This window comes from Catharus ustulatus, chromosome 4, assembly GCF_009819885.2.
Source record: "Catharus ustulatus isolate bCatUst1 chromosome 4, bCatUst1.pri.v2, whole genome shotgun sequence".
Classification (NCBI taxonomy): Eukaryota; Metazoa; Chordata; class Aves; order Passeriformes; family Turdidae; genus Catharus; species Catharus ustulatus.
In genome coordinates this window covers 50686690-50713091 of record NC_046224.1, presented here as the reverse complement: position 1 = coordinate 50713091, position 26402 = coordinate 50686690, and the positions used below count along the sequence as shown (strand labels likewise).

The following is a 26402-nucleotide window of genomic DNA, read 5'->3' as shown; positions in this document are numbered from 1 at the left end:
GCGAAGTGGAGCCGGCGAGGTCGGGAAGACGCCGCCGCCTTCTGCTCTCCTCCTTTCCCTCCCCCCCGCGCCCCGGCCGGGTCCGTCAACATGGCGAGCGCCTCGTACCACATCTCCAACCTGCTCGAGAAAATGACATCCAGCGACAAGGACTTCAGGTAGGATCCGCCGCCGCCGCCCCCCTCCGCGCCCTCCGCCGGCCCCGCGCCCAGCGCTGCCCCTGCGGCCGCCTGCGCGCCCCCGGGCCTGGTGCCGCGGCGGCCCGGGCGGGGGCAGGTGCCCGGCGGCCAGGCCGGTGCCGCGGGCCCGGGCCGTCCGCGCCGCCGCTGCGGGGCTGGGCGCGAATCTGCTGCTGCTGCCCCGGGAAGAAAGTTCCCGTGGGGGGATCCCTGCTCCTCGGTGCCCGTGAAGGACGGGGCGCGGCGGTGAGGGCACCGCCGCGGCCTCCACGCGTGGTGGGCAGAGATCTCCGGCAGCCGGGAGGAGCCGAGCGGCCGCCGGGTTTGCTGACTCGCGTGGGGACAGGCGAGGGTGGAGGTCTGAATTCATGACCCCGCAGATGCTCCGAAGCCGAAGGGACGAAGCCCTGAGCAACCAGCTGTCGACTGACCCTGCCTTGAGCAGCAGAGGTCGGGTGAGGTGACCTCCCTCATCTCTTCCCAGCTTCAAAAAACATGGATCCTATGATTCTGCGAATAGAAGCTGGAAGGGAGTGCCAGCACAGGCAGACTCAAGAGGGTGCAGTGGAGGGCCACGATGATAAAGGGCCTGGAGCATCCCTCTTAGTAAAAGAGAGACTGAAGACTGAGGAAGCTGGGGTGTATTTAGTCTAGAGAACACAGGGGACGTCATTAATACATATAGTTATTTTAAAGGTGTGTGCCAAGAGGATGGTGCCAGACTCTTTTCAGTGGGGCCCAGTGACAGAACTTAGAGGAATGGCCATAAGCTAAACCACAATGAGATTCACCTCAACATGGAGGAAGAACTTTGTTACACTGAAGGTGGCAGAGCAGTGGAACAGGCTGCCTAGGGGAGTCATGGGGTCTCCCTCTCTGGAGACATTCAGACCCCACCTGGACATGTTCCTGTGTCACCTGCTCTGGGTGACCCTGCCTTGGCAGGGAGGTTGGACTGGGTGATCTGCAGAGCTCCCTTTAACCCAGACCATTCTTTGCTTCTGTGACCCTAAGCTCAGATCCTTGCGGATGCTGCATCTTTTAGACAGTGGGGAATCATGCTCCTCGTGTAGTTTGGTACTGTCCCTTGCATCCATAGAGAGAAATCCAGTTAATTCTTATGGGCACAAGACTGGAATTTAATTTGAGTTCAGGATCTGTCAGAAGCACTACTTTTCATCAGATCATTTCTTTACTGTGTAATAAATTAATAGCAGATAAAATGCAAAATATCAAAAAATAAAATAATACAAGTAAACAGTTAAAAAACAGCAGAGATAATACATTTACACAGTACCTCTAGCAAAGCATTAGGTTAAAAAGAATTACATTGTTTTGGTATTGAGGGCAACCAGAAATTCAAGTTTGTTGTCAATGAGAGTATATCAATACAGACAGGGAAAAGGCGTAATAAGCTTGCAGCATCACAGTGCTTAGTTTATGATTAATGTAGATGACATCCAAACAAAGTCTCTTCTTAATATATTAAAATCTAAATGAAAACAGGTGATGATTACATAGAGTTAGGTTTTGAATCATCTTACAAGGTTTTGACAAAGTGTTTTAGCGCTGGACTGCAAATTTGATACGGGACTTTAATGCCAATTTCTTTCAAATTTTAAGTAGCATTATATTACCTGTAGAGTTCTGGCTAGAATTTCAGAAATTAAAAAAACCAACTGATTAGTCCTAAAAAGAGACAAACTAAAATTGTGCTATTTCTTTAAATAATTCTGAAACTAGACTGAAACATCTTTACCTCTAAATATTACAAGACTTTTTACTCTTTTCATGCTAATTTGTTTCTATGATTAAGTGAAATTTCCATTTGTACTTACGAGGAGGATGACTTACAGTAAGTTCCAGTGGATTTGTGATAAATAGTGATTTTTATGAGTTAAAAACTTTCTGTATATAAGGGGTAGATTATACCTGTCCAGTGCAATTGTAGCAAACACTTTCCATCTCCCATCTGTGTGTAGCTTCTTATATAGTTCATTTAGTAGAACACACTTCAGAAATGATCTGTTCTAGTAGCTTTGAACAACTTTGAAATTATTGAATGTTACAAGAAATTTCTTAACATAGATTAAAATCTAACTTTACAACCATAAAAAGAGTGATGATAGACCTTTACTAACTGGCTGTTATGAAGCAGCATTTTGTGAAACTTTATGTGTACTGTGTATTTGCATAATGGATAAAATAGTATTTAGCTGCTAGTAATTTTAAGTGCATTTTTTCTTAGATCATGTCTGTTTGAATGGGGACAATGTAGTTATCTTGTTGCTATCACAGGAGCAAGAGTGTAAAACTACCATTCAATTAAGCAGTCCACTGTAAAATGTAATCCTCCTTTTTTTGGATAAACTGACCTGTCTGATGCAGAGCTGGAACATGTTCTTCATGGGAGATGTACGTACTTGCAGTTGTAGTTGTCCACGTGGAAATTTGGGCTTAAGTTCTAAAATGGGCAGTCAGGTAAGGTGGCAGTTTACAGTCCTGGCTGTGGGAAGATTGTCCTCACTGCAGTAGGAGAATGACTGCTCTGAGTACAGGGTGGTGGTGTTAGGATTGATTTGCATGTTTCAGTGGAGGAGTCTACCAGAAGAACTCTGTTGTACTTTGAGTGCAGAAGCTGCTGGTGCACTGAGGATGTGCATGCTCTAACTTAGGAACTGACGAGTAGGTGATGAGTGGAATGAATTTCTAGGGCTAGGAAATTTCAGCTATTGACCAAGGAAGTGGAGAGGATGGTATTCAGTTTTTAAGAAAAGGAGGTAAATACAGCAGTAACCTGGAGACAGTTTTTAGCGTTCTTGTACTGTGTGATTTAACGTATATCCTTAACTTAGGTCCTGTCTGTTACCTTTACTTACCAAGTAGCCTTTCTCATTGCAGTGCTTAAAAGCTGATGCTTTGCATCCACAAGCCTGTTTTTGTGCACATCTGGTTCCTGTCAGACTGCAGGCTTGCTTCAGTGGGACTGTTGGAGTGAGTGAAAAAGGGATGAGGTCTTATCTTAGAAACACCTTGAGACCATCAGACTGGAATTATTAAAAGCTAGGACAAGTTGAGGTCCATTATGTGAGGTTAGGCATCTGGCATTTGTGATGCATATTAAGATTATGCAGAGTCTTGGCTTTGGTTTTCAAGTAAAAAGTGGTATCTGGCATGTCAAACTGCAGAGATAACCTTCTAAGCATGACCTGAGCAAAGTGATGTCTGCTTGAGGCTGATGTGCCTGAAGTCCAAATGTCACCCATAACCGTTTAACTGCAAACCCTTGTTTGGAGTTTTGAATGGGATTGTTGTCGGTACTGAAGCCCATGGATTTGTAATTGAGTAATACATGTATTGCTGCCTTCTGAGAAGAGGGAGCACTTACAAAAGAAAATTGGATTGTGAAACAGACTTCAGAGAGGAAAGAAACAGAAGGCATAAAAGGCAATATTTTTGGAAACTAATTTTTCAGTATGTTTCTGTTGGTGGATATGACTGTTATTAAATAGTAAATTAATTGATATGAAAGATTATTTTATTTACTTGATCTCTCAAAAATTAAATTTTGTTCTTTACTAGTGGCACCCTGTATTGTAGGCTGGATAAATGTGATCAGCTGTTTTCTGAGCTGTAAACAAGCTAGTTTGTACAGAGGCAAGAAAATGAAAACCACATGGAACATAAACTTAGCTATTATTTCTCCTTTCCTTAATTAAGTTTGCCTTTTGTGAATTTTATGGTAGGACTGTTTCAGAAACTAGTTTCTTATTGCTTGAAACTTGTTTTAAAATAAACTCAGAGCAGAGATAAATTTTTTTTTACAAAGTTAAAATACTTGGTATTTTGCAACATCAACATAGCTTATGAAAGGACTATTTAAAATCTGTGATAGTGTCAGTTTTTCTTTGTGGAGATCATGTGGAATGTAATGTAGATGTTGGTAAGTAAAATATGTTGCTGTTCTCATAAGAGAAAGATGATCTAACTCAAAGTTATTGTTATTTTCAAATACAGTTTTTCTTCCTTTCTGTTTATAAATGCTACTTGCACCACAAAACAGACAACTATATTTCTATGTGAAATGTGGTTTGTTTGATAACAAATTATGAAAACTGAGCACTGTGAAAAACCCATATCCCTTTTGCAATAATTATCTCACATCTTTTATCAGGTTTATGGCTACTAATGACTTGATGACAGAAACTACAGAAAGATTCTATCAAGCTGGATGATGACAGTGAAAGAAAGGTGGTGAAGATGATTTTGAAATTACTGGAAGATAAAAATGGTGAGGTGCAAAATTTAGCTGTCAAATGGTAGGTATTGTTTTTCTATGGATGTAAAGAAGTTGTATAATGACTGAGCAATGTAAAGCTGTTTTGAAAACTCAAATGACCACTGCTATACAAAATTATTTTCTGAAATTGATGTCCACAAAGGAAGCATTGTTCTTGTAGACTACCTGCCTTAATTGTTGTAATGTAAAACACTATGTTTTGTTGACACTGGGAATTAATATTTGGGGGTTTCAGGCACCAATAGCACATCCAGTCCTTGCTGAAAGTATTTGAGTGATGCACTTGTTCTTTGGTGATAATTCTTGATTCATAAATAGGTAGAAAAAGCTTATTATTCATTGGTAGTTGCCACATGGATACTTGATGGTGAGACCTTAGATGATGTGCAGGGGAAGAATTGTAGTGTTGGAGTTGTTTTCAAGCAGAGATGAAAACATGAAATGGTAAAGAGAATGGCCTCAGGTTATCAAATGGGGAACTTACCTCTTCACTAACATGCAGAATACTGTGTTAATGGTTTTACAAGCTTTACAGGAACTGTAAATGTTTTATGGGATCAGGGTGCAGTTTACTTGTGTTTCAGAGACTTCTGTTGCTTCATTGCCCTCTCTTCCTCACTTTATTGATCTTTACACATGATGTGACTTTTCCAGAGCACCCTTTGAAGAGGTGCTACATTTCTTATGACTTTTTGTTCTCAACCATTCTGACTTTTTGTGTGCTTTAAAGAGGGCTTTTCTTAAGAGGCATATAGTGAGAATGTTTGTGAGCTCAGGGTTTTTTTAATACTCCGTATACACTACTTATACTCCATGAATTGAAGTAAATGTGGTACATAAGAGCTTGAGAAGTTTCACATTGTGACTAGCCAAGTTTGTTTTAGCTCGTTATTCTTTGTAGTTTGCCCTGTCAGACTAGCAAAGCAGAAAAAGCCTGTGTGTACGTCTGCTTATGTACTTAGAAGTAGTGCTTGCTTCAGCTTCTGAAGTGTTGGAATGTCAAGTTTCACATATTAGCGATATTAGGTATATTTGCGCTATAATTGTCATTACTTTTTCACTACTGTCACCAGAGATGCAGTGTTGTTAAAATGTGTCTTACCTCCTTTTCATAACAGCACAAAATACTGTGTTTCTTTTAATTCAAACTTTGAGTTCATTATGGTTTCATGGCTTTGAAAACATATTGCTTGTACTCAATCAGAAGAGCATGTTGTTGTGAAACTTGGCTCAGACTTAGAATTGTCCTTTGTGTGCGATAGCATTTTGTGGAAAAGTTATATTTTAGCATACATGCAATTCTCATTTTTAGTGTACATCCTGAAGTTGTCCTCAATTTAGATTAGTGCATGTAGACACATATATCACTATCTTCAATGGCAGTGTTAGAACTTAGGATCTAAACTACAAGTAGTGCTTACTAAAACATTAAAGAAAGTTCGCAAAGGGAAGAGAATGAGAAAATAGATGACTTCCTGTGTGTGCATGTCCAGTCCTGTTCTTATTAACAGTTCTTCAGTTTTAAGTTTACTTTGTTATATTGGTAAAAACTCTTGGATTTAACTAATGTGACTGAATCTCTTACAGTTTGGAGTGCTTTTAAGAAATCCAAATAATGTTAAGGAACCGTGTTAAATTTACTTTAATGGCACAAGGAAACAAAATGGAAAAGTTTCTAGGTGAATTGTGAACATTTGTGTAGAAGGTGGATATGTGCACATTCTGAAACACATCAAGTTGTGTTTTTTTCGGTTTTGGTTTTTGTTTGTGTCCAAATCACTTGCAGCTATGCTTTGAAAACAAGAAAACCCCACCACTCTTTTAGACTATTCTCTTAAAGCAGCTTGTACTCACAATATAGTTCATGACAGTTTTAAGCCTAATGCTGCTGCTGCTTCCTGTTTGCTGTTCTTGTACTCCTTGTTCCTTTTCTCACGCTGCTTCTTATCTGGTTTTGTTACAGATTGGTTTAGGGAATTAGTTTTCTTCTGGCTTAGTGCTTTCGTCCTGCAGTTCAGCTGTTGGTAGAAACATTGATGGAGTGAAGGACAGGAGAGGCTGAACAATATTAAACTGTAGGTTTTTTAAGACAGTTCAAGTTGATCTGAAGTCTTCCGTCTACTAAAACACTGGGTGTAAGTCTGATTCGCTGAGGAAGGTGAACTTCAGACAAGCATATTTTTCGTGGCTTTTTAAAAATTTTTAATATTTGGAGCTCTGGTGTATTTCTGTTAAGGATTTCTTGACACTTCAGCTGAGGAAAGTATAGACTGTGTTTAGATCTCTCTTGATTTAAATGCTGTGGTAAACTTTAGAGACTACCAGCAGTAATTTTCATCAGACCTTGATGACCCGTTAAAGTATCAATTTATTCTCTCTAAATAGGAAGAGGATTTAAACAACCCATGTACTTTTCAATCTGTGCTTGAGATAGATTTTTCCTTGAGGAAGAGAGTAAAGTGTTACAGTTTGTAGGTAAACTTTCTGTACAGGTAGATCAGTGGAAATGCTCTGAATAAAACTCTTGCGTAAGAGTCTCTCTTTGAAGATTTGATTCTCGAGGTCACTGAACACAGCAGATTTGAAACAATCTGGAGCAACCATAAAGCAGTATTTATTTTTAGGCAAGTGTAGCAACAAAGTGAGAGCAGTGTTCCTGGTTTTGCCTTAAACCGCTGCTTGCTTTTGCACTTGAGGTAAGAAGAGCTCTGTTGGTTAAAATGTCAATGAATTTTTTTCTTACTTTCTCCACAAAGCACACTGGTGATTTGGTTCTTGCTCCTTTCAGTTACATTATGCTGGTTTAGGGTAGGGATAAACTATGTAAAAGCAAAGCAGAAGTCATTTTTTGGGTTCGTGGGTATTTGGGTAGCTACCTTGCAAGATGATTGTCCAATTAATTTCTAAATTAAAATAAAATTAATGAGCAGCATTAGTACTCCTGAAGTAAAAATTGGCCTACTCTAATCTTTGACCCTACAAAAAGGAAACTGAGTTTTATTTGTTAAGGCTTCTTACTGCAGGAAGTAGATGAAACCTGTGTCAGTACAGCAGGTTATTTACCTTGTTTTGTTAATTGCATGCAAAATATTAAATGTGTTTTGTTGTCTCCATTTTTTTGAAGGAATAATTTGTTTTAACTGATAGGTTGTTCTACTGTCAGCCAGTGTGGAAAATGCTATTCTTACAGCATATCCGTAGTTGACAGCTAGTAAGTGTAGTCTGGCATGGTATTCTGAGCGCCTTATGGCAGTGGTAGTTACACTGCCTGTGACTTTATTGAGATGATGTGTGTCCGGCATAGTCAAGCAGTGTGGTTTGTGTAGGCTTAGGTATTGTGTTGGTATTGCTTGTTTCTCATTGCTGATAATCTTGGTAATGCTCTGTTGGCCCAAATTGCACATTAATTGTTTCATGTGTTCAGTGTTGCAGTTTAAGGATGAAAAGTTTCTCATTTTGAACACTTTGATATTCTGCCATTTAAACCTACACATAGGAATTTTTCTTGGTCACACTGTGAAATGTTTCCTGAAACCAGTAACAAGCCAAACATAACCAAATCTATCTATGGTGGAAAAAAAAGGTGGGATTAAAGTAAGCACTTTCAGTGATTCCTCACTTGTGGTACTGTAGTTTCTCTGCGTTTATCAGAGTGAATTCTCTGGGGCAGTAGTTCACTGTAGGGAGCTCTGGCTGACGCTGTGAGTCTGAGTCATTAGTGTGAGCAGGATGATGCATGTATTGGCTGCTGTGTGGCTGATCCAGTTCAGCAGCTTCAAAGCGTTTTCTGTGCTTTGGTAATACACTACTGCACATCATGCTGTACTAGTGATTTGAATAATGTTTTGGGTTTTTTTAAATTGGTGAATTTTAGTTCTTCCTTGTAAATAAATGTGCTTATTCCATAGCTGTTAAAATATGCTAGTTGGAGATTAAAATTGATTATATGTTGGTGTCCAGCTGCCTAATATGGAGCCATTCTGTGAACACCTTTATTTCCAAATGTGTGTAACTTAAAGGAGACTGTGTGTTGCTGTCATTTCCATAGGCAGCTGAATGAGCTTTTACTTTGAGAGAACCTGGCAACAAATTATTGGCTAGTGAAGGGAAAAGATTGAAGAGCACTTAAAACTGTCCAAAATGGCCTTCAAGCATGCGAACGCTTTGTAGTAAGAAACTGATTTGATACAAGATGGTTATAGTTTATTTTCAATTTCTAATAGGATTGGTTGTAATCTGAGACTAATAATAAGGTCTATAAGTGATACTTACTGAATTTGAAGGCCACAAAAGTTTGAGGTAATATTTTGTAAAATTTACTTCAGAATAGTTTAAGTCTGCTTTGCTGAACTAATAGGTTGAATAAATAGGACTGAAGATGCTGATTCAGGTAAAATATGGCTTAATACTTTCTGGAAACTGAATTTATAGTGTGTGTGAATATCATTCCAGTAGTTTGGTCACCTTTAAAACAAAAAAGCAAAAAAGTGTTTCTGATGCTTAACTGAGATGAATCTGATTGACTGACCTTTGCTGTGATTATTTTAATTACTCATAGGTTGCATGTGAAAAATATCAGAAAGAATCATAATTCAATTGTTGTTTGATAGTTCAAGTTTAAAACATGGGGATTTTAACCTTGTATGCTGTAGTCTCTTGACTGAGACGCACAGGGAATTTAATTTCTCTGGACTACTATAGAGTCATTGTACCTTGGAATTCTATAGGTTTCTGTTCAGGATGATTTGTGCTTGTGTTGCTTGCAAAACAATTTACTATGCACCAAGAGTAGATAGGTACAACAGTGCAGTGGAGTAGCCACTGTCTGGACAGTGGTGTGTATTTGAAGGGAAACTCTATACATAGATGTGTCAATGAATCACGGTGAAGGGAAAGCTTGACTCAAGAGTCATATCAAGTTGTGAAGAAAGTTGTGAGCTTTTCAGCAACTGGAGAAAATTTTCAACTGATCACAGGGATGGCTTAGATGTATGTGTGTTTTTAGTGATAATAATTAGTAATAGTCTGTTTGGAGCTGTTTGTGTACAGATAATTCAGGAGTTTTTCAGTTAGAGGCAAAAAAGTCTTTACAGTATTAATGTTCAGAAATTATTTTAATAATGCATTATTAATTTAACATAATTGTAGCAGTAAAATTACCAGAATAGATTGTGGGTGTGGTCCTCTAAACCCCTCTCTACTCTCAGGGATTTAGTGTCTGTAGAGATAGTTTAATTGAATCTAAAGAATCCTATACAGTACCTTTCCCTAAATTAAAGGGCAGTGTCAGGTTAGGGCATGAGGTCTGACTGCTTTTTAGGAAGGGGGTTCTCTCGGAGCTGTTCATTTTTGCAGGATCTGCTGAAGCAGGTGAGACACCATCCATTGCATCTCCATTTCTGTGCGCTTAAAGGGCTTTTTTCTATACCTTTGATCAGATACCAGTTAGTGTCTGAACTAACAGTTCCCTTGAGATTATCTGTATGCTGTACCTTATCTGTAAATTGCCATTAAATACTCTGCAAATTGAGTAGGTTTCAGTATTTCTGAATTTGTGGCATTGCTGGGATCATAAAGCATCAGTTTCAGATGTCTGTGCCCTAGTTTGACTAATGTCAGATTAGTCACATTCAAAGTTCTTTGCATTAACAAAACTGAATTAGTTGTAAGTGATACTTCAGTGCCTGGTTTTGGCAAATATGTTTTGCCTTTGCTGCCTCTTCCCCTTCCCCCCCTCCCACCCCCCAGGTATTTCCAGCAGGTTTTACCACATGAGTAGGGCAGGTAAGGTGAGAAAGAAACCAAGCCAGGTTATGGTTTGTGAAGGAAGGCATGGAAAGTGCTGGATGTGATTTCCTTGGGAATTGCATATTCCTGGGTGTTAATCTAAGTGTTGTGCCTCAAGTGAAATGCTATTCTGATTCATGGGAGTTAAGGTGTTGTGAGCATGGCCATCGAAAGAGAAGCTCCAGGTTTGCCTAACGTGGTGACAGACCACTGATGACAAAACTTTGAATCTTTCTGGTTACTGTCATGCAATAAGTTGCACATAGTGCTTCAGTGCAGGAGCTTGTTTGTTCTTGTCCTCCTCCTGTTTGCATGTCTTGATTTCTGCCTTTTGCTTCTGCTGGGAATTTTTTATAATAATTAGGTCTTGTCCCTGTGAATTCTTGGACATGGAAAAAAAGGGTACATACAACAGGTTTGGGGATGGAAGATGTATTTTGGGTTTGTCTTATTCCACAGAGCCAAGACTGAATCCAGTGTTATATAGAATAAAGATGCAGTAATTAAGAATATTGTTTACTTATCTGTGAATTATGTGGGCACTGATGGTCAAGCATGTAAACTGATGACTCTGGCTAGGTTAATTTTGTTATAAATCTTGTTGTGAACTGAGAAGTAAGAGGAGCTCTGGTTTTGAGACTGAAGCAGAACAGCCATACAAAATGAATTTCCAGCATCAAATAAAAAAACATACAATAAATGAGTATTTTGTTACTAGATTTATAGAGGCAAGTTATCAGTCCAATCAGATGAAGGCTTTCAGTTTTAAAATTCTGCTTTGTGTTGCTACTAAAACCAACCTTGAACTCAAAATACTGAAATAATATTGTTGCCAATTTTATTCTTATTTATACAGCCTGGGACCTCTGGTGAGTAAAGTGAAGGAGTATCAAGTGGAGACCATTGTAGATACCCTCTGTACAAACATGCTTTCAGATAAAGAACAGTTACGTGACATTTCAAGCATTGGTCTTAAAACTGTGATTGGAGAACTTCCCCAGCTTCCAGTGGTAAGGCATTTTGTACTAAAGACTTTATATACTTGTATCATTTACTAATTCAAAAAATTAAATAGTTGGGGGGGTTAGGGAAGAGGATTCAGTTAATTTAGCATTGGAACTAGTTTCACTTCAGGTAAAAACATGACACAAATAATCTTTCAGTTTCTCCTTCTCTGACTATTGCCAAATTTTACTAGTTTAAGAACTTTTTTTTTGAACTGAAAGATTGCATTAATGTGGCAAACAAGCTCAGAGAATATAAACTTCAGTATTAAAAAGCTTCTATTTTAATAATAAACGCATCTAGACTGTAGTAATAGCTAAATCTCATCTTAGTCTTTAGTTTATAGTAAACTTTAAAATTATTTACAACTTCTGTATTTTTCTTTAACCATCTGATTTCTTGTCTCGCTTCCTAGGCGCTATTTTGGGAAGTACCTTGTGTTTCTGACAGTTGCCTGTTAAATTAGTGAAAGTCTTACCTGCAGGTTTAAATTAAGGCAGTCTTTCCTCTAAAAGAGACACTGATGTTGAACAGCTCATCAGTTAATAGCATAACATTTTTACATATGTGCTTTTCAGATATCATAGTATAGGATATGAGTGAGAATAGAGGGTGATTAAAAAGGCTTTGGAAATTACATTTTTAGAGACTGAGGTCTCTTGAATTTAAAAAAATCTCTTAATATCCTTTTTGAAAATTGACATGTGAGTCTTGCATCTATCAAGCAGCAGTGAGATGCATAAGCTTTATATAAATAACTAATTTTAAGTAAGTTGTTTTAAGATTTTACTCTTTTGTTTGCCTACACAAAACAAAAGGAGATTTTTTGGGTGGAGGTAAAGCTCAAACAATAATGTAGCAAAGTCTATCAATGTAATTAATATTCCCAGTGTAAAATAAACATGTTATTTCTTTCTCCCAACTCAAACACAGATTGTTGTCTCTTATTCTTAACCTCCATGGTAACACATTGGACTGTCCACTTGTTATATTTTCATTTTAGTTGTAGTTAAGAATGAGCCATAATATATGTGAACTAGATTTACCATAGGTTGGAATGGTATTAATTTCACACTGAAATTCGTGGAACATGAGTAGAAGAATTTCATGTAGGTAAAGATGAGTACTAACCACTGGGCAGTCGTTACCATGACATGAGTTCCTTCTCATAATTACTTAAAACAATTTTAGACAATTGGAGGAAGGGGGAACTATGAAATTGTTAGAAAGACATTTTTATTTGTTTCTAAAATACTTTGGATAAATTCCCCCTCCTTCTCAAATGTTTCAGTAGTCTTTCAGGTACTTATTTTTAAAGTAGCTTCTTTTGTTTTGCTTTTTTTTGCTGTTAGAATTGGCTCTATCTAGTTCTGTGCTTTTCCTTACATATAGTTTAATGCCTTAATTTTTACCTGTAGTCCTTTCATTTATTGCTCTAGAACTTGTTGTAGCTTTCACTTTCCATTGCTTGCCCTTCCAAAAGCAGTGTTCTTCTGCTGTGTATGTCTTCTGGGACAAGAAACCCAGTACATTTATACATAGATAGTCTTTTCAACTCTAATGCAGACATTTCAGTTCTAATGCAGGCATTAGCAAACAGGGCGGCTGTTTAAGCTTTGTTTTGTTGGGTGGAAAAAGCTTCTTTATATAGATTGGGTTGCTTTCCATAGTCACAAACATCATCTCTGGTGTTAAAACCTGGGTTTTTTTGTTTTTTTTTAAATATGGAAATGCTGAGGTTTTGTTGTACTTTCAGGTTCTGCATTAGCAGCTAATGTTTGCAAAAAGATCACAGGGCGACTCACTAGTGCTATAGCCAAGCAGGAAGATGTGTCTGTTCAGCTGGAGGCACTGGATATCATGGCTGATATGCTGAGCAGGTAAACATCCCTCCTTTATATGATGGTGAATGCTCATAGATACTCCTAAAAGCTGAACTTCTTTTTTCCAAATGGTAAAAGTTAAATTATTCAAAGTCATATGAAATAATATGGTAATATTAAATATAGATGAATCTTAATTTAGCAAAAGATAAGTGACTGTATTGAAGATAATTGATTGAAAGCTCAATTATTATTTAATCTTCTGCGAACTGTAGTTTTAAGCTTATTTCAATGTTTATTGCTTTGAGGAGATATATTTTAAACTCTTTTTAAAAAGTTCCAAAACTGAATTTTAATGGGAATCTTTGTGATCTTTGGGGAATATTTAAAGGATTGTTTTACAGTATATGAACAAAGTTATCTAGATTCAATTGGTTTTGAGTTTGTGTTTTGTCTGTTTTAAGGCAAGGAGGACTGCTTGTTAACTTCCATCCTTCAATTCTGACCTGTCTGCTCCCCCAGCTGACCAGCCCAAGACTTGCTGTGAGGAAAAGAACCATCATTGCTCTTGGTCACCTGGTTATGAGTTGTGGCAATATGGTTTTTGTTGACCTCATTGAACATCTGTTGACAGAGCTGTCTAAAAATGATTCCATGTCAACAACTAGGACCTATATACAGTGTATTGCTGCTATCAGTAGGCAAGCAGGTCATAGAATAGGTAAGAAAAAATATATAAATTATCTTTTACTTTGAAGTTTTTCAGTGAGAATAATTACTTAGCTGGTTTTTTTCCTCCTACCAGGTGAATATCTTGAGAAAATAATTCCTTTGGTTGTAAAGTTTTGTAATGTAGATGATGATGAACTACGAGAGTACTGCATTCAAGCCTTTGAATCTTTTGTTAGGAGGTAAGTCATTCATGGTACTGTTTCAGCTTTCTTAAGATATAATAGTGTGTCATTTGGTTGTAAGTTGTCATGAGACAGCCTCCTTCATACAAAATACTCTTGCAAGCTTTGAGCTGGAACAGTTCCTACAACTCTATCTTGTAACTCAACTCTTAAGTAGTATGTTAAGTCTGTACTTTACAAACTCTCTACTGTGCCATTGCTACTTGGCAAACAAGAGGTGTGAAGTATTCTAATAATATTTGTGTCTCACAGTGGTGATAAAAAATTGTATCCAAAGGCATATCTGAGTCCTTTGCAACATTCTAGTCTAGCAGATCCTGTTACAAAGTGGCATTGCCCTTTCTGACCTTCCCTTCGAATTTCTGTAGTTCAGATGGATGCACTGATGTTGTCTTAACTACTCTCCCCAAAGTACAGTATGCAACATGAAATCTTTTAGGACTGTTTTAGTGCTTCGAACTAATTTGACATTGATTGTATTTTTATATTATGCAGGTGTCCTAAAGAAGTTTATCCTCATGTATCTACTATTATAAACATTTGTCTTAAATATCTTACTTACGATCCTAATTACAATTATGATGATGAAGATGAAGATGAAAATGCTATGGATGCTGATGGTGGTGATGATGATGATCAAGGTATGTTGTCTTTTTGGTTTGGGGGAGAGCATGAGCTTTTGATCCTGCACCCATCTGAGAAAATTGGTATGGGTAGTAATACTCCTGAGTACCAGCATTTGAATAACTTGTGTACTTCGTTCCAATTCTGTACCTCTTTTAAACGTGGCTAATGAACTCACTTCTTGGAATAAAAGTATAGAATGTTGCTGGAGATCAGAAATTCTAAGAGTTAACATAAAATACAAGACAATTATTTTAAAATACTTGAAAGGTGGAAAAGGCAGAAGCATGTGGCATGATATAACTAAAGTAAGAACATCAGGTAATGACCTGAAAATACATATACAGCTTGGGAAAGGCTTCTCACTACTTTCCACTGTAATATATTGGTACCTAATGCATAAAATCAGAATAGATTGAAATTGACTCAGTATTTTTAGGTAGGATAAAAGGGTTTCAGACTGAAAGGCATAAGGTATTTTATTGTTAATATGGTGGCAAACATTGCCAGATGTAAGCTTTGGGAAAACTTGACACACAAGTAGTCTGAACTGAGGGCATAAAATTCTCATTATTTAAGGAAGGAGTGAGCTGCATAATTGTTGCTTTAACACCTGAAAAATCTAAATTGCTTATTTTACACTTTTTTGTTTTTTTGGGGACACTGTATGGGTTCATTTACCCCTAGAAAGGAGACAAAATAATTGGTTGAATCTTGATCAGCTAGTATTCACTATTGCTTTGTTGCCTGTCATGAATAGAGAAGAATATGCTTTAAATCAGTAGTCAGGTTGGAAATATGATGGGGACCTCCTTTTCCTAGTTGCAGTTTAAATTAATATGTGTGGAAGTCTAGCATGAAAAAATTGGCTGAGAATTGCAAGTTAGGCTGTTTGGAAGGCTTTTTATATGCATGATTTTTAATGTAATTCTGAAACTATTTCTTTGTGTGTCTTATGCAAAGATCTCTACTTTTTAATTGTTTAAAAAGCGCGTTCTTTTTAATTGTTTAAAATAAAACTTGGTACTTTGCTTGTCTAGACTTGAACATATGTATAATTTATTTTTTCAAGGGAGTGATGATGAATATAGTGATGATGATGACATGAGCTGGAAAGTGAGACGTGCAGCTGCTAAATGTCTGGATGCTGTGGTTAGCACAAGACACGAAATGCTTCCAGAATTCTACAAAACTGTATCTCCTGCTTTAATAGCCAGATTCAAAGAACGTGAAGAGAATGTTAAAGCAGATGTTTTTCATGCATATCTTTCTCTTTTAAAACAAACTCGACCTGTGCAAAGTTGGCTTTGTGATCCTGATGCAATGGAACAAGGAGAGACACCTTTGACAATGCTTCAGAGTCAGGTTATTTGTAAAAATTTTGTTATCTTTGAGAAGACATGTTGAAATTGCACCCTGTTCATAAGGATAGTTCATTCAATGTGCTTTATCATGCTTTCTTCATGTGCAGGTTAGCGTTTATTCCTGTAGCACTAACATAGAGAGCAAGCTGGGTAAACTGGCCCAAAAAAATGCAGCAGTCTTACAAACTGAATTGACTCATACAAATGTGCTTGTCTAATTTCAGTTGTTTACTCATCTGTAAAAGTTGCATGTCCATGTTATTCAGCCAGATTGCCAAAGCAAAAGTTACTTTTTGTGTTCTGTATCCAGACATAAGCACTAATGGTCAAGATAAAACTTGATCTGCTGCAACACATTTTATTTCAGAATAAAAAGGGTAATGCTGAAAAACTTATTTTATGTCAGTTATTTAGGTGACTTGTTGCTCTCTACAGTTTTATTAATGCAACTCACCTTTGCAGAGCTAAATTACTGTTTTTTTAAAGCAGTTATTTTGAATCTATTTCCAGTGTTTCTGCAATGTCTCTAGTTCTGTAGAAAATCAGCAGTTAGGATACACATATTTCTTTATATCCCCCTGTGATCAATAATGAAAGAAATGCCAGCTATTGAATCAGTTAACAGATATGTGATGATTACAGGTTCCCAACATAGTTAAAGCCTTGCACAAACAGATGAAGGAGAAAAGTGTGAAGACTCGTCAGTGCTGCTTTAACATGCTGACTGAGCTAGTAAATGTGTTACCTGGAGCCCTAACACAACATGTTCCTGTGCTTGTACCAGGTATGAGAAACACAGCATTAACTTAAATACTTACTAATAAATGGTATGGGGAGTTCTGAAACATCAAAATATTTAAGTCCTGACTGTGTTTTTTCCAAAAGCTTTGGAGCGGCTTTTGTTGAAAGAAAATGGCAAAATAATCAGCTATTATGTGTATCCATATTTATGTATATCCATATAAATATTTTAGTCATGTATTGCCATTAATCTTGAAAAGAAGATTGATGTTTTTTCTTCTTTATTAAAAAAAAGTTAATTTGATTCTTAATTACAAAGTCAAACTGCATTCTTTTCTATCTGAATAGAGAAATATATTTTCCGTAGTTTAGCTTTTAAAACTTAAAATGTTGAAATTTGAAGTAACAGTAAAAAGTAAGGTTGGAAATGCTAAAGGTTCAGAATTTCCTTATTATTAAGAAAAGTATCTCATAAACCAATTGAATGACCCATGTCTTTTGACAGAGGAAGCTTAAAAGCTAATTGGTTGAATAAAGTGATGAAAGGAGTTTGGAAGCATTCAGAAAGATGGGGACCAGAAGCATGAATTCAGTATAGCTACCTTCCTTTGGAAATTTTGAATGTTCTAGCAGACTCTATAAATATCTACCCTAAAAATATATTTTTGGTTTTTTCCAGGAATAATTTTTTCACTGAATGACAAATCAAGTTCTTCTAATCTGAAGATTGATGCTTTGTCCTGTTTGTATGTGATCCTCTGCAATCATTCTCCCCAAGTCTTTCATCCTCATGTTCAAGCATTGGTACCTCCAGTTGTAGCTTGTGTTGGTGACCCATTTTACAAGATAACATCAGAGGCACTTTTGGTTACCCAACAACTTGTGAAGGTTATTCGACCTTTAGACCAGCCTACTTCCTTTGATGCTACTCCTTACATCAAAGATTTGTTTACTTGTACAATCAAGAGATTAAAGGCTGCAGACATTGATCAGGAGGTGAAAGAAAGGGCAATATCTTGCATGGGTCAAATCTTTGTAGCCTTGGTGACAGTCTAGGCTCAGACCTGCCTAGTACACTTCAGATTTTTCTGGAGAGACTGAAGAATGAGATCACTAGGTTAACTACAGTGAAGGCCATGACACTGATTGCTGGTTCTCCTTTGAAGATAGATTTGAGACCAATCCTTGGGGAAGGAGTTCCTATTCTTGCCTCTTTTTTGAGAAAGAACCAGCGAGCTTTGAAGCTGGGCACTCTTTCTGCGCTAGATATTTTAATTAAGAATTACAGTGACAGCTTGACAGCTGCCATGATTGATGCAGTCCTGGATGAGCTTCCACCTCTGATTAGCGAAAGTGATATGCACGTATCACAGATGGCCATCAGTTTTCTGACAACGCTGGCTAAAGTATATCCTTCCTCCCTGTCAAAGATTAGTGGCTCCATTCTCAATGAACTTATTGGGCTGGTAAGATCACCCTTACTGCAGGGTGGAGCACTTAGTGCCATGCTAGAATTTTTCCAAGCTTTGGTTGTGACTGGTACAAATAATTTAGGCTATATGGATTTACTGCGCATGTTAACGGGTCCAGTGTACTCACAGAGCACAGCACTTACTCACAAGCAGTCTTACTATTCCATTGCCAAATGTGTTGCTGCCCTTACTCGAGCCTGCCCTAAGGAAGGACCGGCTGTTGTAGGTCAGTTCATTCAAGATGTTAAGAACTCCAGGTCCACAGATTCCATTCGTCTTTTGGCTTTGCTTTCTCTTGGGGAAGTTGGGCATCACATTGACTTAAGTGGACAAATCGAGCTGAAGTCTGTAATACTGGAAGCTTTCTCTTCTCCCAGTGAAGAAGTCAAGTCAGCAGCATCATATGCCTTAGGCAGTATTAGTGTTGGCAATCTTCCTGAGTATCTGCCATTTGTCCTACAAGAAATAACCAGTCAACCCAAGAGGCAATATCTTCTTCTGCATTCCTTGAAAGAAATAATTAGCTCTGCGTCCGTGATTGGTCTCAAACCATATGTTGAGAACATCTGGGCCTTACTCCTGAAACACTGTGAATGTGCAGAAGAGGGTACAAGGAATGTTGTTGCTGAATGCTTGGGCAAGCTTACGTTGATAGACCCAGAGACTCTGCTTCCACGACTCAAGGGGTACTTGGCATCAGGTGAGGGGTAATGCATGTATGTATTGGAGCAGATGGCTTTATGATACCTGTTACTAAATTGATCTAGTTTTTCATTTATTTGTTTAAATGTTGTGTCTTGAAGTTTTGCTCCCCTCCCCCAACAATGGAAGGTTAAGGTTTTCTGCTTTTACTAGAAGTTTAGTCATACACAACAAGAATCACTTGTTTTCTGCCTTCAGGCTTTTTATTTCTGTTAACAATGTTATGTTTAAGAAAGAGCTATAAGCTTGAAGGGGAAAGAGCATGGATGGCTAAGGGACAAATTAACAAATAATTGGAGCATTTAGACCTTTGGTGTAAATTACTGTGTTCCTAATTTTCAGATAAGGATTCTGAAGTTTTTAAGAATTAGAAGGATCTTTGTGCATAATTCATGAATCAGTCTCAAATCAAGAACAGTGTCACGTGTTCTCTTCACATGCTTCTGATGTAAAGGGAAAAATTTTTTTGTAGGCCCATGTGTGATCATAAATAATCTGTTTTAATAGGCTTGTTGCTCAAATTTTCTATAGGAGATGACATTACATGCTTATTAAAATGCTGTGATATTTTCCCCCTGTTTAAAATGTTCTATCCATAGATTTGAGTTACGTATTGCATTGATAGTAGTATACAGCATTTCTTGTTTGCTGTTCTTAAGAGTAGTAGAAGTCTAAGTGGAATGAGTGGCATTGAACATGATTTAGGTTCTTTTGTTCTGTTTTAATCTTGCATGTTCACACTTTTGTTTCATATTAGGGTCCTCATATGCTCGAAGTTCAGTGGTTACTGCTGTTAAGTTCACTATTTCCGATCATCCACAATAGACCCACTCTTGAAGAACTGCATAGGTAAGTACTCTACTTATCTGACAACTTCTGTGTTATCAGGCAAGAGAATTACATTTAAATTTTTTTTTTGTGTTACCAGAAATAATATTTTGAAGATACTAGAATTAGCTGCTATGATAACTTGGAAGAGTTACAAGTTATTTCCATAGTACCAATTATTTATTTTAACACTAATTTATTTGAATTCTGAGCAGTAAAAATTCTGTGTATTGCTTTGTGATGGGTAATAAAGAAGCTAGTGTTTTTTAGGTTGGGACCTAAAAGCTGATTTCCTTTCCTGTTTTTGACAAATTATATCAGTTTGATGTAGTAAGATGTGCTATATTTATCAAGAAGTGTGATCTTGGAAATACTTGACATTCAGTCACTTAAAACATGTCTGCTTGTGTGAATTATTCTAAGTATTACCACTTTTGAATTGTAAATAGAGGTTGTTATGATTCTATAATGCTTGTGGTCTGAAAGCATTTGGATTGTGTATTTTTATACAAGGATAAGTTAATCAGAGCTTTTAGTGTAATATTATTATGACAAAGACTTCTGTAATGCTGTGGCTTTTTTCTTTTTCTTTTCTCATTTGTATAGCAAAGTATTGTGGATTTTTTTAGTATTTATGAATGTTTTATGCTTGATTAATTATACGTCTAAAGATCTGTAAAAGATCATCTATGCTTCTTAACCTAATAGGAGGGAAAAAATTATCCTTTAAAGCATAAAGTTTTGTGAAGAGCAAGGTTTTTATTTATAGGAAATGAAGTCAGTTTACTGCATGTTATTTTCATTGCTAACTTTTTTTAAAAAGTAATATATTCAAAAATTATGCTTGTAGGTTTTTCTCCCCTCCCACTGAAGCTGCCTTGCCCCTTTGGTTTCTGGAAATATTTATTGTTATTCAATCAAAAAGCTATCAGTATATAGTACATTTAAAATCTCAGTAATTTTGAGTTTTGTTACCCACTTTGTTTTTACACCTTGATGGTTTTCTCCTTAGAAAATGTCCATTCCTCATGGAAAAGTCGCTAGTTCAACTTCACAAACATTGAGGATAAATTCATGTCATGTATTTTAACAAGGCTATATTGTAGAAGTACAGAAAAATCTAATTTAAAATGCCCAAAGGTAGGGTGGGATGGGAGAGGTAGTGCTACATTAATATATTCTGAGTAGGCCTATTTTACAGTATTTAGACATTTTCAATATATGCCAATTTGAGGGTTAAAATCAAATGTCGATAGTTTCCTTCAGTGGAGTTCTCAAATTCCGAACTGCAGAAATTGCAATTGGTTTTCTAATGCATATTTTGAGAGAATTTTAATAAATGGAGAAAAGGAAAGGTTAATGTAATTTTCATTAATTTACGTGCTATATCTTCAGAAAAAAAGTTTATATGCCATTATGATGACCATTTATTTTGGTGGTATTTCTTCTACTACTGTTTCATTATATGAAATACTATATATCAATTATATTAGTACTTTCATATAATTATAATCCTTTATTTGTGTAATCATGCTGAAATAGCAGGTGTTTCTCACATTAAAATAACTCCTGCTCTAAGTACATATTTTTGAAACTAAGCAAAGATATTTTTAAAGTTGCAAATTAAAAATATCCTCATACGTTGCTTTCTTTCTGTATGTGATTGCAGGTGATTTTCTGAAAACTCTGGAGGACCCAGATCTCAATGTCAGGAGAGTAGCCCTAGTGACATTTAATTCAGCTGCCCACAATAAACCATCTTTGATAAGGGACCTCTTAGATACTGTGCTTCCTCATCTTTACAATGAAACAAAAGTCAGAAAGGAATTAATCAGAGAGGTAAGTTAACTGAGATAAACAATGCTAAATATGTAAGTAGAAGTGTGTAAGTAATTACTTTTTAGAAGAAGTGTATTACTTAACTTTTTTTTTTCTTTTTCACTGACAGGTGGAAATGGGACCATTTAAGCATACAGTTGATGATGGGTTGGACATAAGGAAAGCAGCTTTTGAGTGCATGTATACTCTATTGGATAGCTGTTTGGATAGACTAGATATATTTGAATTCTTAAACCATGTTGAAGATGGTCTGAAGGATCACTATGATATTAAGGTTAGCTGTCATTTTTCTCTGAGCAGTGACTCTGTCAAAGTATTTCAAACAGTGAATAGACTGAAATGGTAAAAATATTATTCATATGCTTAAATACTTCACTACATTTACATTTCTTAAAAGTGTGACTGTTCAAAAGGTTACACAGCATCGTGGAAATACATCTCCATATATGTGCCAGGCAAAACTATTGTTGAACTGGGTTTTTTCTTCACCCTAGATGCTGACATTTTTAATGTTAGTGAGGCTGTCTACGCTTTGTCCGAGTGCGGTGCTGCAGAGACTGGACAGGCTCGTCGAACCTCTGCGTGCTACATGTACAACTAAGGTATTTCAGCTTCTTTAAGTTCATTATTTTGTTTTCTTAGAGAAATATAAATGAACTTGTGTTGAAAGAATACCTCTGTACTGCTGCAGCAGCGTTTCCTGAGTTATAGTTGATAAGCTGTGGTAGGCAGGATAATTAGATAGAAATTAATGGATCTTTGTACAAGTGTTAAATTTATTTAAGTTACAGGTGGAGAGGTAGATTTGTAAGCTTCTTTTAAAAAATCCTCTGTTTCTTTGATGCCTTTTCTTTTGTTCCTTGAAAATTTAGATGCCACTTGGGCAATTTGTAAATCTCACTTCATTATAAATAGTGAAACTGGAATACTGAGAGTTTTTCTGGCTTATGATGGTGTTGTTTCAGGCAAATATTTGGCTGATGAAGGCAGTCTAAAGTGGTCCTGGTTTTGTTAGACTTCTTGTCATTTATCCCACCTCTTCATTTATATTACAGGATTATGGATCTTTGTAGTTGGTCCCTTTCCATTCCTGCTCTGGTCTTGATTCACCTGCATGCTCTGATAGGCATTTATTGCCTGATTTACCTTGCTTTTTCATTAATCTAGTCTGCTATATTACTCTAATGAAGGTCAACTTCTTAAAAAAGTTCTGTTCTCTGTAAGCTGGGAGTACTGTGATAATAGTAGTTTAAAGTAATTTACTGACCTTACTAACTAAAGGTTGGCTGCTGTAGTTGCTTTGGTTTAGTGATTGACTCGGCAGCTTATGACTTTTTTCTGCTTACCTTGCAGTGTTGAACCTTCAGTCTATTTGTAAACTGATGGTAAAAATTCTCCTAAAAAGATATTTGGGGGTATTTTTGATTGGTTTTTTTTTTAAAGAGCTTTGATAATTTTGAGAGAAAATATGTTTTTTTAAGGTACATTTTTTAAGATTGGTATAGAGGGAGGGTTGAGTAAAGTTTCAAGCATGTTTTAATTTTTTCCGTAGGTAAAGGCGAACTCAGTGAAACAGGAGTTTGAAAAGCAAGATGAACTAAAACGATCTGCAATGAGAGCTGTAGCAGCACTTCTGACCATTCCAGAAGCAGAGAAGAGTCCACTAATGAGTGAATTTCAGTCACAGATAAGCTCTAACCCTGAGCTGGCAGCCATCTTTGAAAGTATCCAAAAAGATTCATCATCCACTAACTTGGAATCAATGGACACTAGTTAGATGTTTGTCTAATGGGGACCATTATGTTGAACCATATGATGCACTGAATTGACAGGTTATGAGTAAGAAACAGAAAAAGTATCTAATCTACACATTGTTCCACTTTATTTACCTTTATGGAGACAGTTGGCTTTTCCCATAATTGCTTTTCTAGCATTTATTCCAGAAATAAATTTCCATAGTCCAGAGTTTAACCACTCTTGTTTTAGTGGATTTGGCCACATTTGGGAATTAAAAAGTTGACTCATGGTGTATGGAAATGAATTCCAACATCCATTTGCCCTGTAATGTTTAGGATTAAAATGTCGAAATTTTGTGACCATGATTTTTTTTTTCTTTTATTCATTCTTTCTACTTGTAAACAGAAAAGTTGGGGGGGAGGTGGGAATCAAGTGTCCAGGTGCACCATGTTTTTTGTATAACTTTTTATTCTTTTTTGTTTCAGCTTCATAAATTGGTTTGGCTGGCAGACGAATTATGTGTAAGATTTATTATATTAAAAAGAGAGTTTGGGCACAGTTCAGAAAGAGCAGACATAAATGTCATTTTTACAGATGTGGGGATTAGAAAACCAATATCCCTGTTGTGCACACTAATTTTGCATGAACAAGTTTACAAAATATATTGTCTGTAAAACAGCATGTGCAGTTTATTCGTAATGCAAGTTAAAATAAGTTCTACTGTATCAGTGCAGTTTTCAGGTATTTTGATATACAGGCCATTCATACAGGAAGGGATGAATGAAGGTTTGTCGTCTTAATCCAGCTTTTTAAATGCCAGTAATAGGACCCTGCAGATATTCTTACAGTAAACATGACAATTTCTGCAGTTTTCATGGGTTTTCATTCCAAAGATTGAATCCACTGCAATTGAGATGGACAAAGCATAAGATTGGAAGGAAGGTGGAGATAAAATGAGCAGAGAAAACAAGCTGCTCAGTGGTTCCTGAACTCAGGATTCAACTTTGCTTTTGTACAAAAGTATGAAGGAAGTTTCTTCAGTGGATTCTCTCTCCTATTCTTCATCAGACAGCTTTTGTTAAGGCACTAATACATGGTGTTGACCTAGACAAGTGTTGCCAGACCATAATTTTGTTCTGGCACATGAGACCACTGTAGACTGCAATGCTGCAAGTGTCATACAGTATTCTGGTGAGAAAACAGGAAACAGGGAATGGCCAAAAGGCTGGAGAGTGATAGAGAGCAAACAGAAGAAGGCATTCTTCAGTGGATACACTGGGTAATTTAGACATGGACCCAAAGTGGATACCTGTCAGTCCCACAATGAACTGGATTTGGGAATTTAATAACAAAAAGATGGAGAACCACTGCCTCATTACTTGTTTAATGCAACTGCTTAGTTGTCTTGGGTTTTTTTTCCAAGTCAGATATGAATTTGAATTTTTTTAGTTAACTGATATTTTTTTAGCTAGTTTGATATTTTGGAAACCTGTTATGTGGGTACGTGGCATAAGCTGCTACGAGACTTAAAAAGCATTCATTTTTATAACCTCAGAGACAGTTTCCTGTGAGCATTGGGGCTTGGGGGCAAAATCTTCACTTTACATGCTTGCAGCTTGGGAAAAACAGAGGAGATACTGGTACATTTTACTTTATTAGAAGGACCTGAACAAAGAAGTCTATGAACTCATTCAATAGTAACAATTCTAATGCTGTAGAAATTTTTGAAAATGTAGCTTTCTCTGTCTCCAAAGTCTTCATACTAATGTAACAATTGTCTTTTAGAAGTAGAAATAAATGAGATTAAACATACAAAACATATCTAAATGTCATGAAAAGGAGTGGGATGACTAGAGAGAAACCATGCAGTAGAAAAAGCAGTGTGCATTAGGTATATGCTATCTTACTGTATAACTCATCTACTTCAATTGCAGCAATATACAGGCCTCCTAATTAAGAATGTTGTGCTAATTAGTTGTCAGACTAATCTGAACTTTTTGCATTAAGTTTTCAGAGTATATTAAAATATTTTATAGATCTAAAGTTAGATGTGAGAATGGTGTGATAAACATCAACTGTGAGGCTAAAATAGGAAAAGGGAGTAGGTGACAGTGGTAAGTGAACAGAGTATTTGTAGTTGAGAGATCTGTGTGTGCTTATGCGCTACCATAACAAACACCTGATGTGGTGGAGGCAGATCATCTTCACTTTGTTGTACAGTGCATTACAGTGGAGCAAGCTTAGGACAGAAAGGAGGGTTGAGCTCTATTACTTAGTGAATGCTTTCTTGCAGAAGAGGAGTCTTCACTTTGACCACTGACGAAGCAGGTGTGAACATAAAAAAAACCAAGTCTTCCCTGTAAATTGCAGAAATTCTGAGTGTGGTTTTGTCCACGTAGCAGTCAGTTATTCTGGTGATGTGGGAAGACAAACTCATAAAGATTGTAACTGCACCATAATTATTGAGATAACTTATTAGTGTTAAAAAAATGTTAGGTGTTGAAATTCCACTCACTTTCACTGGATCACTAGATTGAAAGTTTTATTTGGTTTTCCCTCTGTATATTCAAGTATTTATAAATCTGGTGTGTTTATGGCTTTAGATCAATTACATTCATGTAATTCTCTTACAGAAGATGTCAGGAATACCTGTAGCTGTTTTTTAAATGCTAAATATTTGAAACTGAAATAGAAGATTTCTCTCACTAAAACAAAAGCGGCATTCTGAAAGGCTGCTCTTAGGATATTTGGTAAAATTAGTACTCTAGTATTTTTCATCACTTTGCACACAGACAATTGAGACCAATTAACAGGCTTGTGCGTGATATAAAAATGGTTGGCCAGTCCTCGCATTGTAGATTCTTGGGTTAAAATATTTTTGTATCTCAAAAATACTTCATGCTCTGGTTTTCAGTGGAAGAACTTGCCATCCTTACAAGAGGGTTTTTTTCTGAAATGATAAATTTAAACCTACAAGTACTTCAAGAACACTGCACTTCAATCATGTAAATTTATTTTTTATATGATTTTCCTTCAAAGTATGGCATCTAATATAGCAGTTGGCAAAATAAAGAGCGCTGTACTACT

General features: G+C 36.8%; 1 protein-coding gene across 1 annotated transcript; it reads left to right on the top strand.

Moving 5' to 3' along the window:
• LOC116995406 (cullin-associated NEDD8-dissociated protein 1-like) lies at positions 1-26402 on the top strand. The gene is given in 19 exon segments (XM_033058112.2): positions 1-158; positions 4354-4384; positions 4386-4498; positions 11123-11276; position 11883; positions 13028-13151; positions 13559-13815; positions 13900-14005; positions 14504-14649; positions 15705-15997; positions 16639-16780; positions 17417-17770; positions 17773-18909; positions 19669-19728; positions 19731-19760; positions 21409-21578; positions 21688-21852; positions 22073-22180; positions 23131-26402. Coding segments are annotated over 19 exon segments (3684 nt in total). The 5' UTR covers positions 1-90; the 3' UTR covers positions 23356-26402.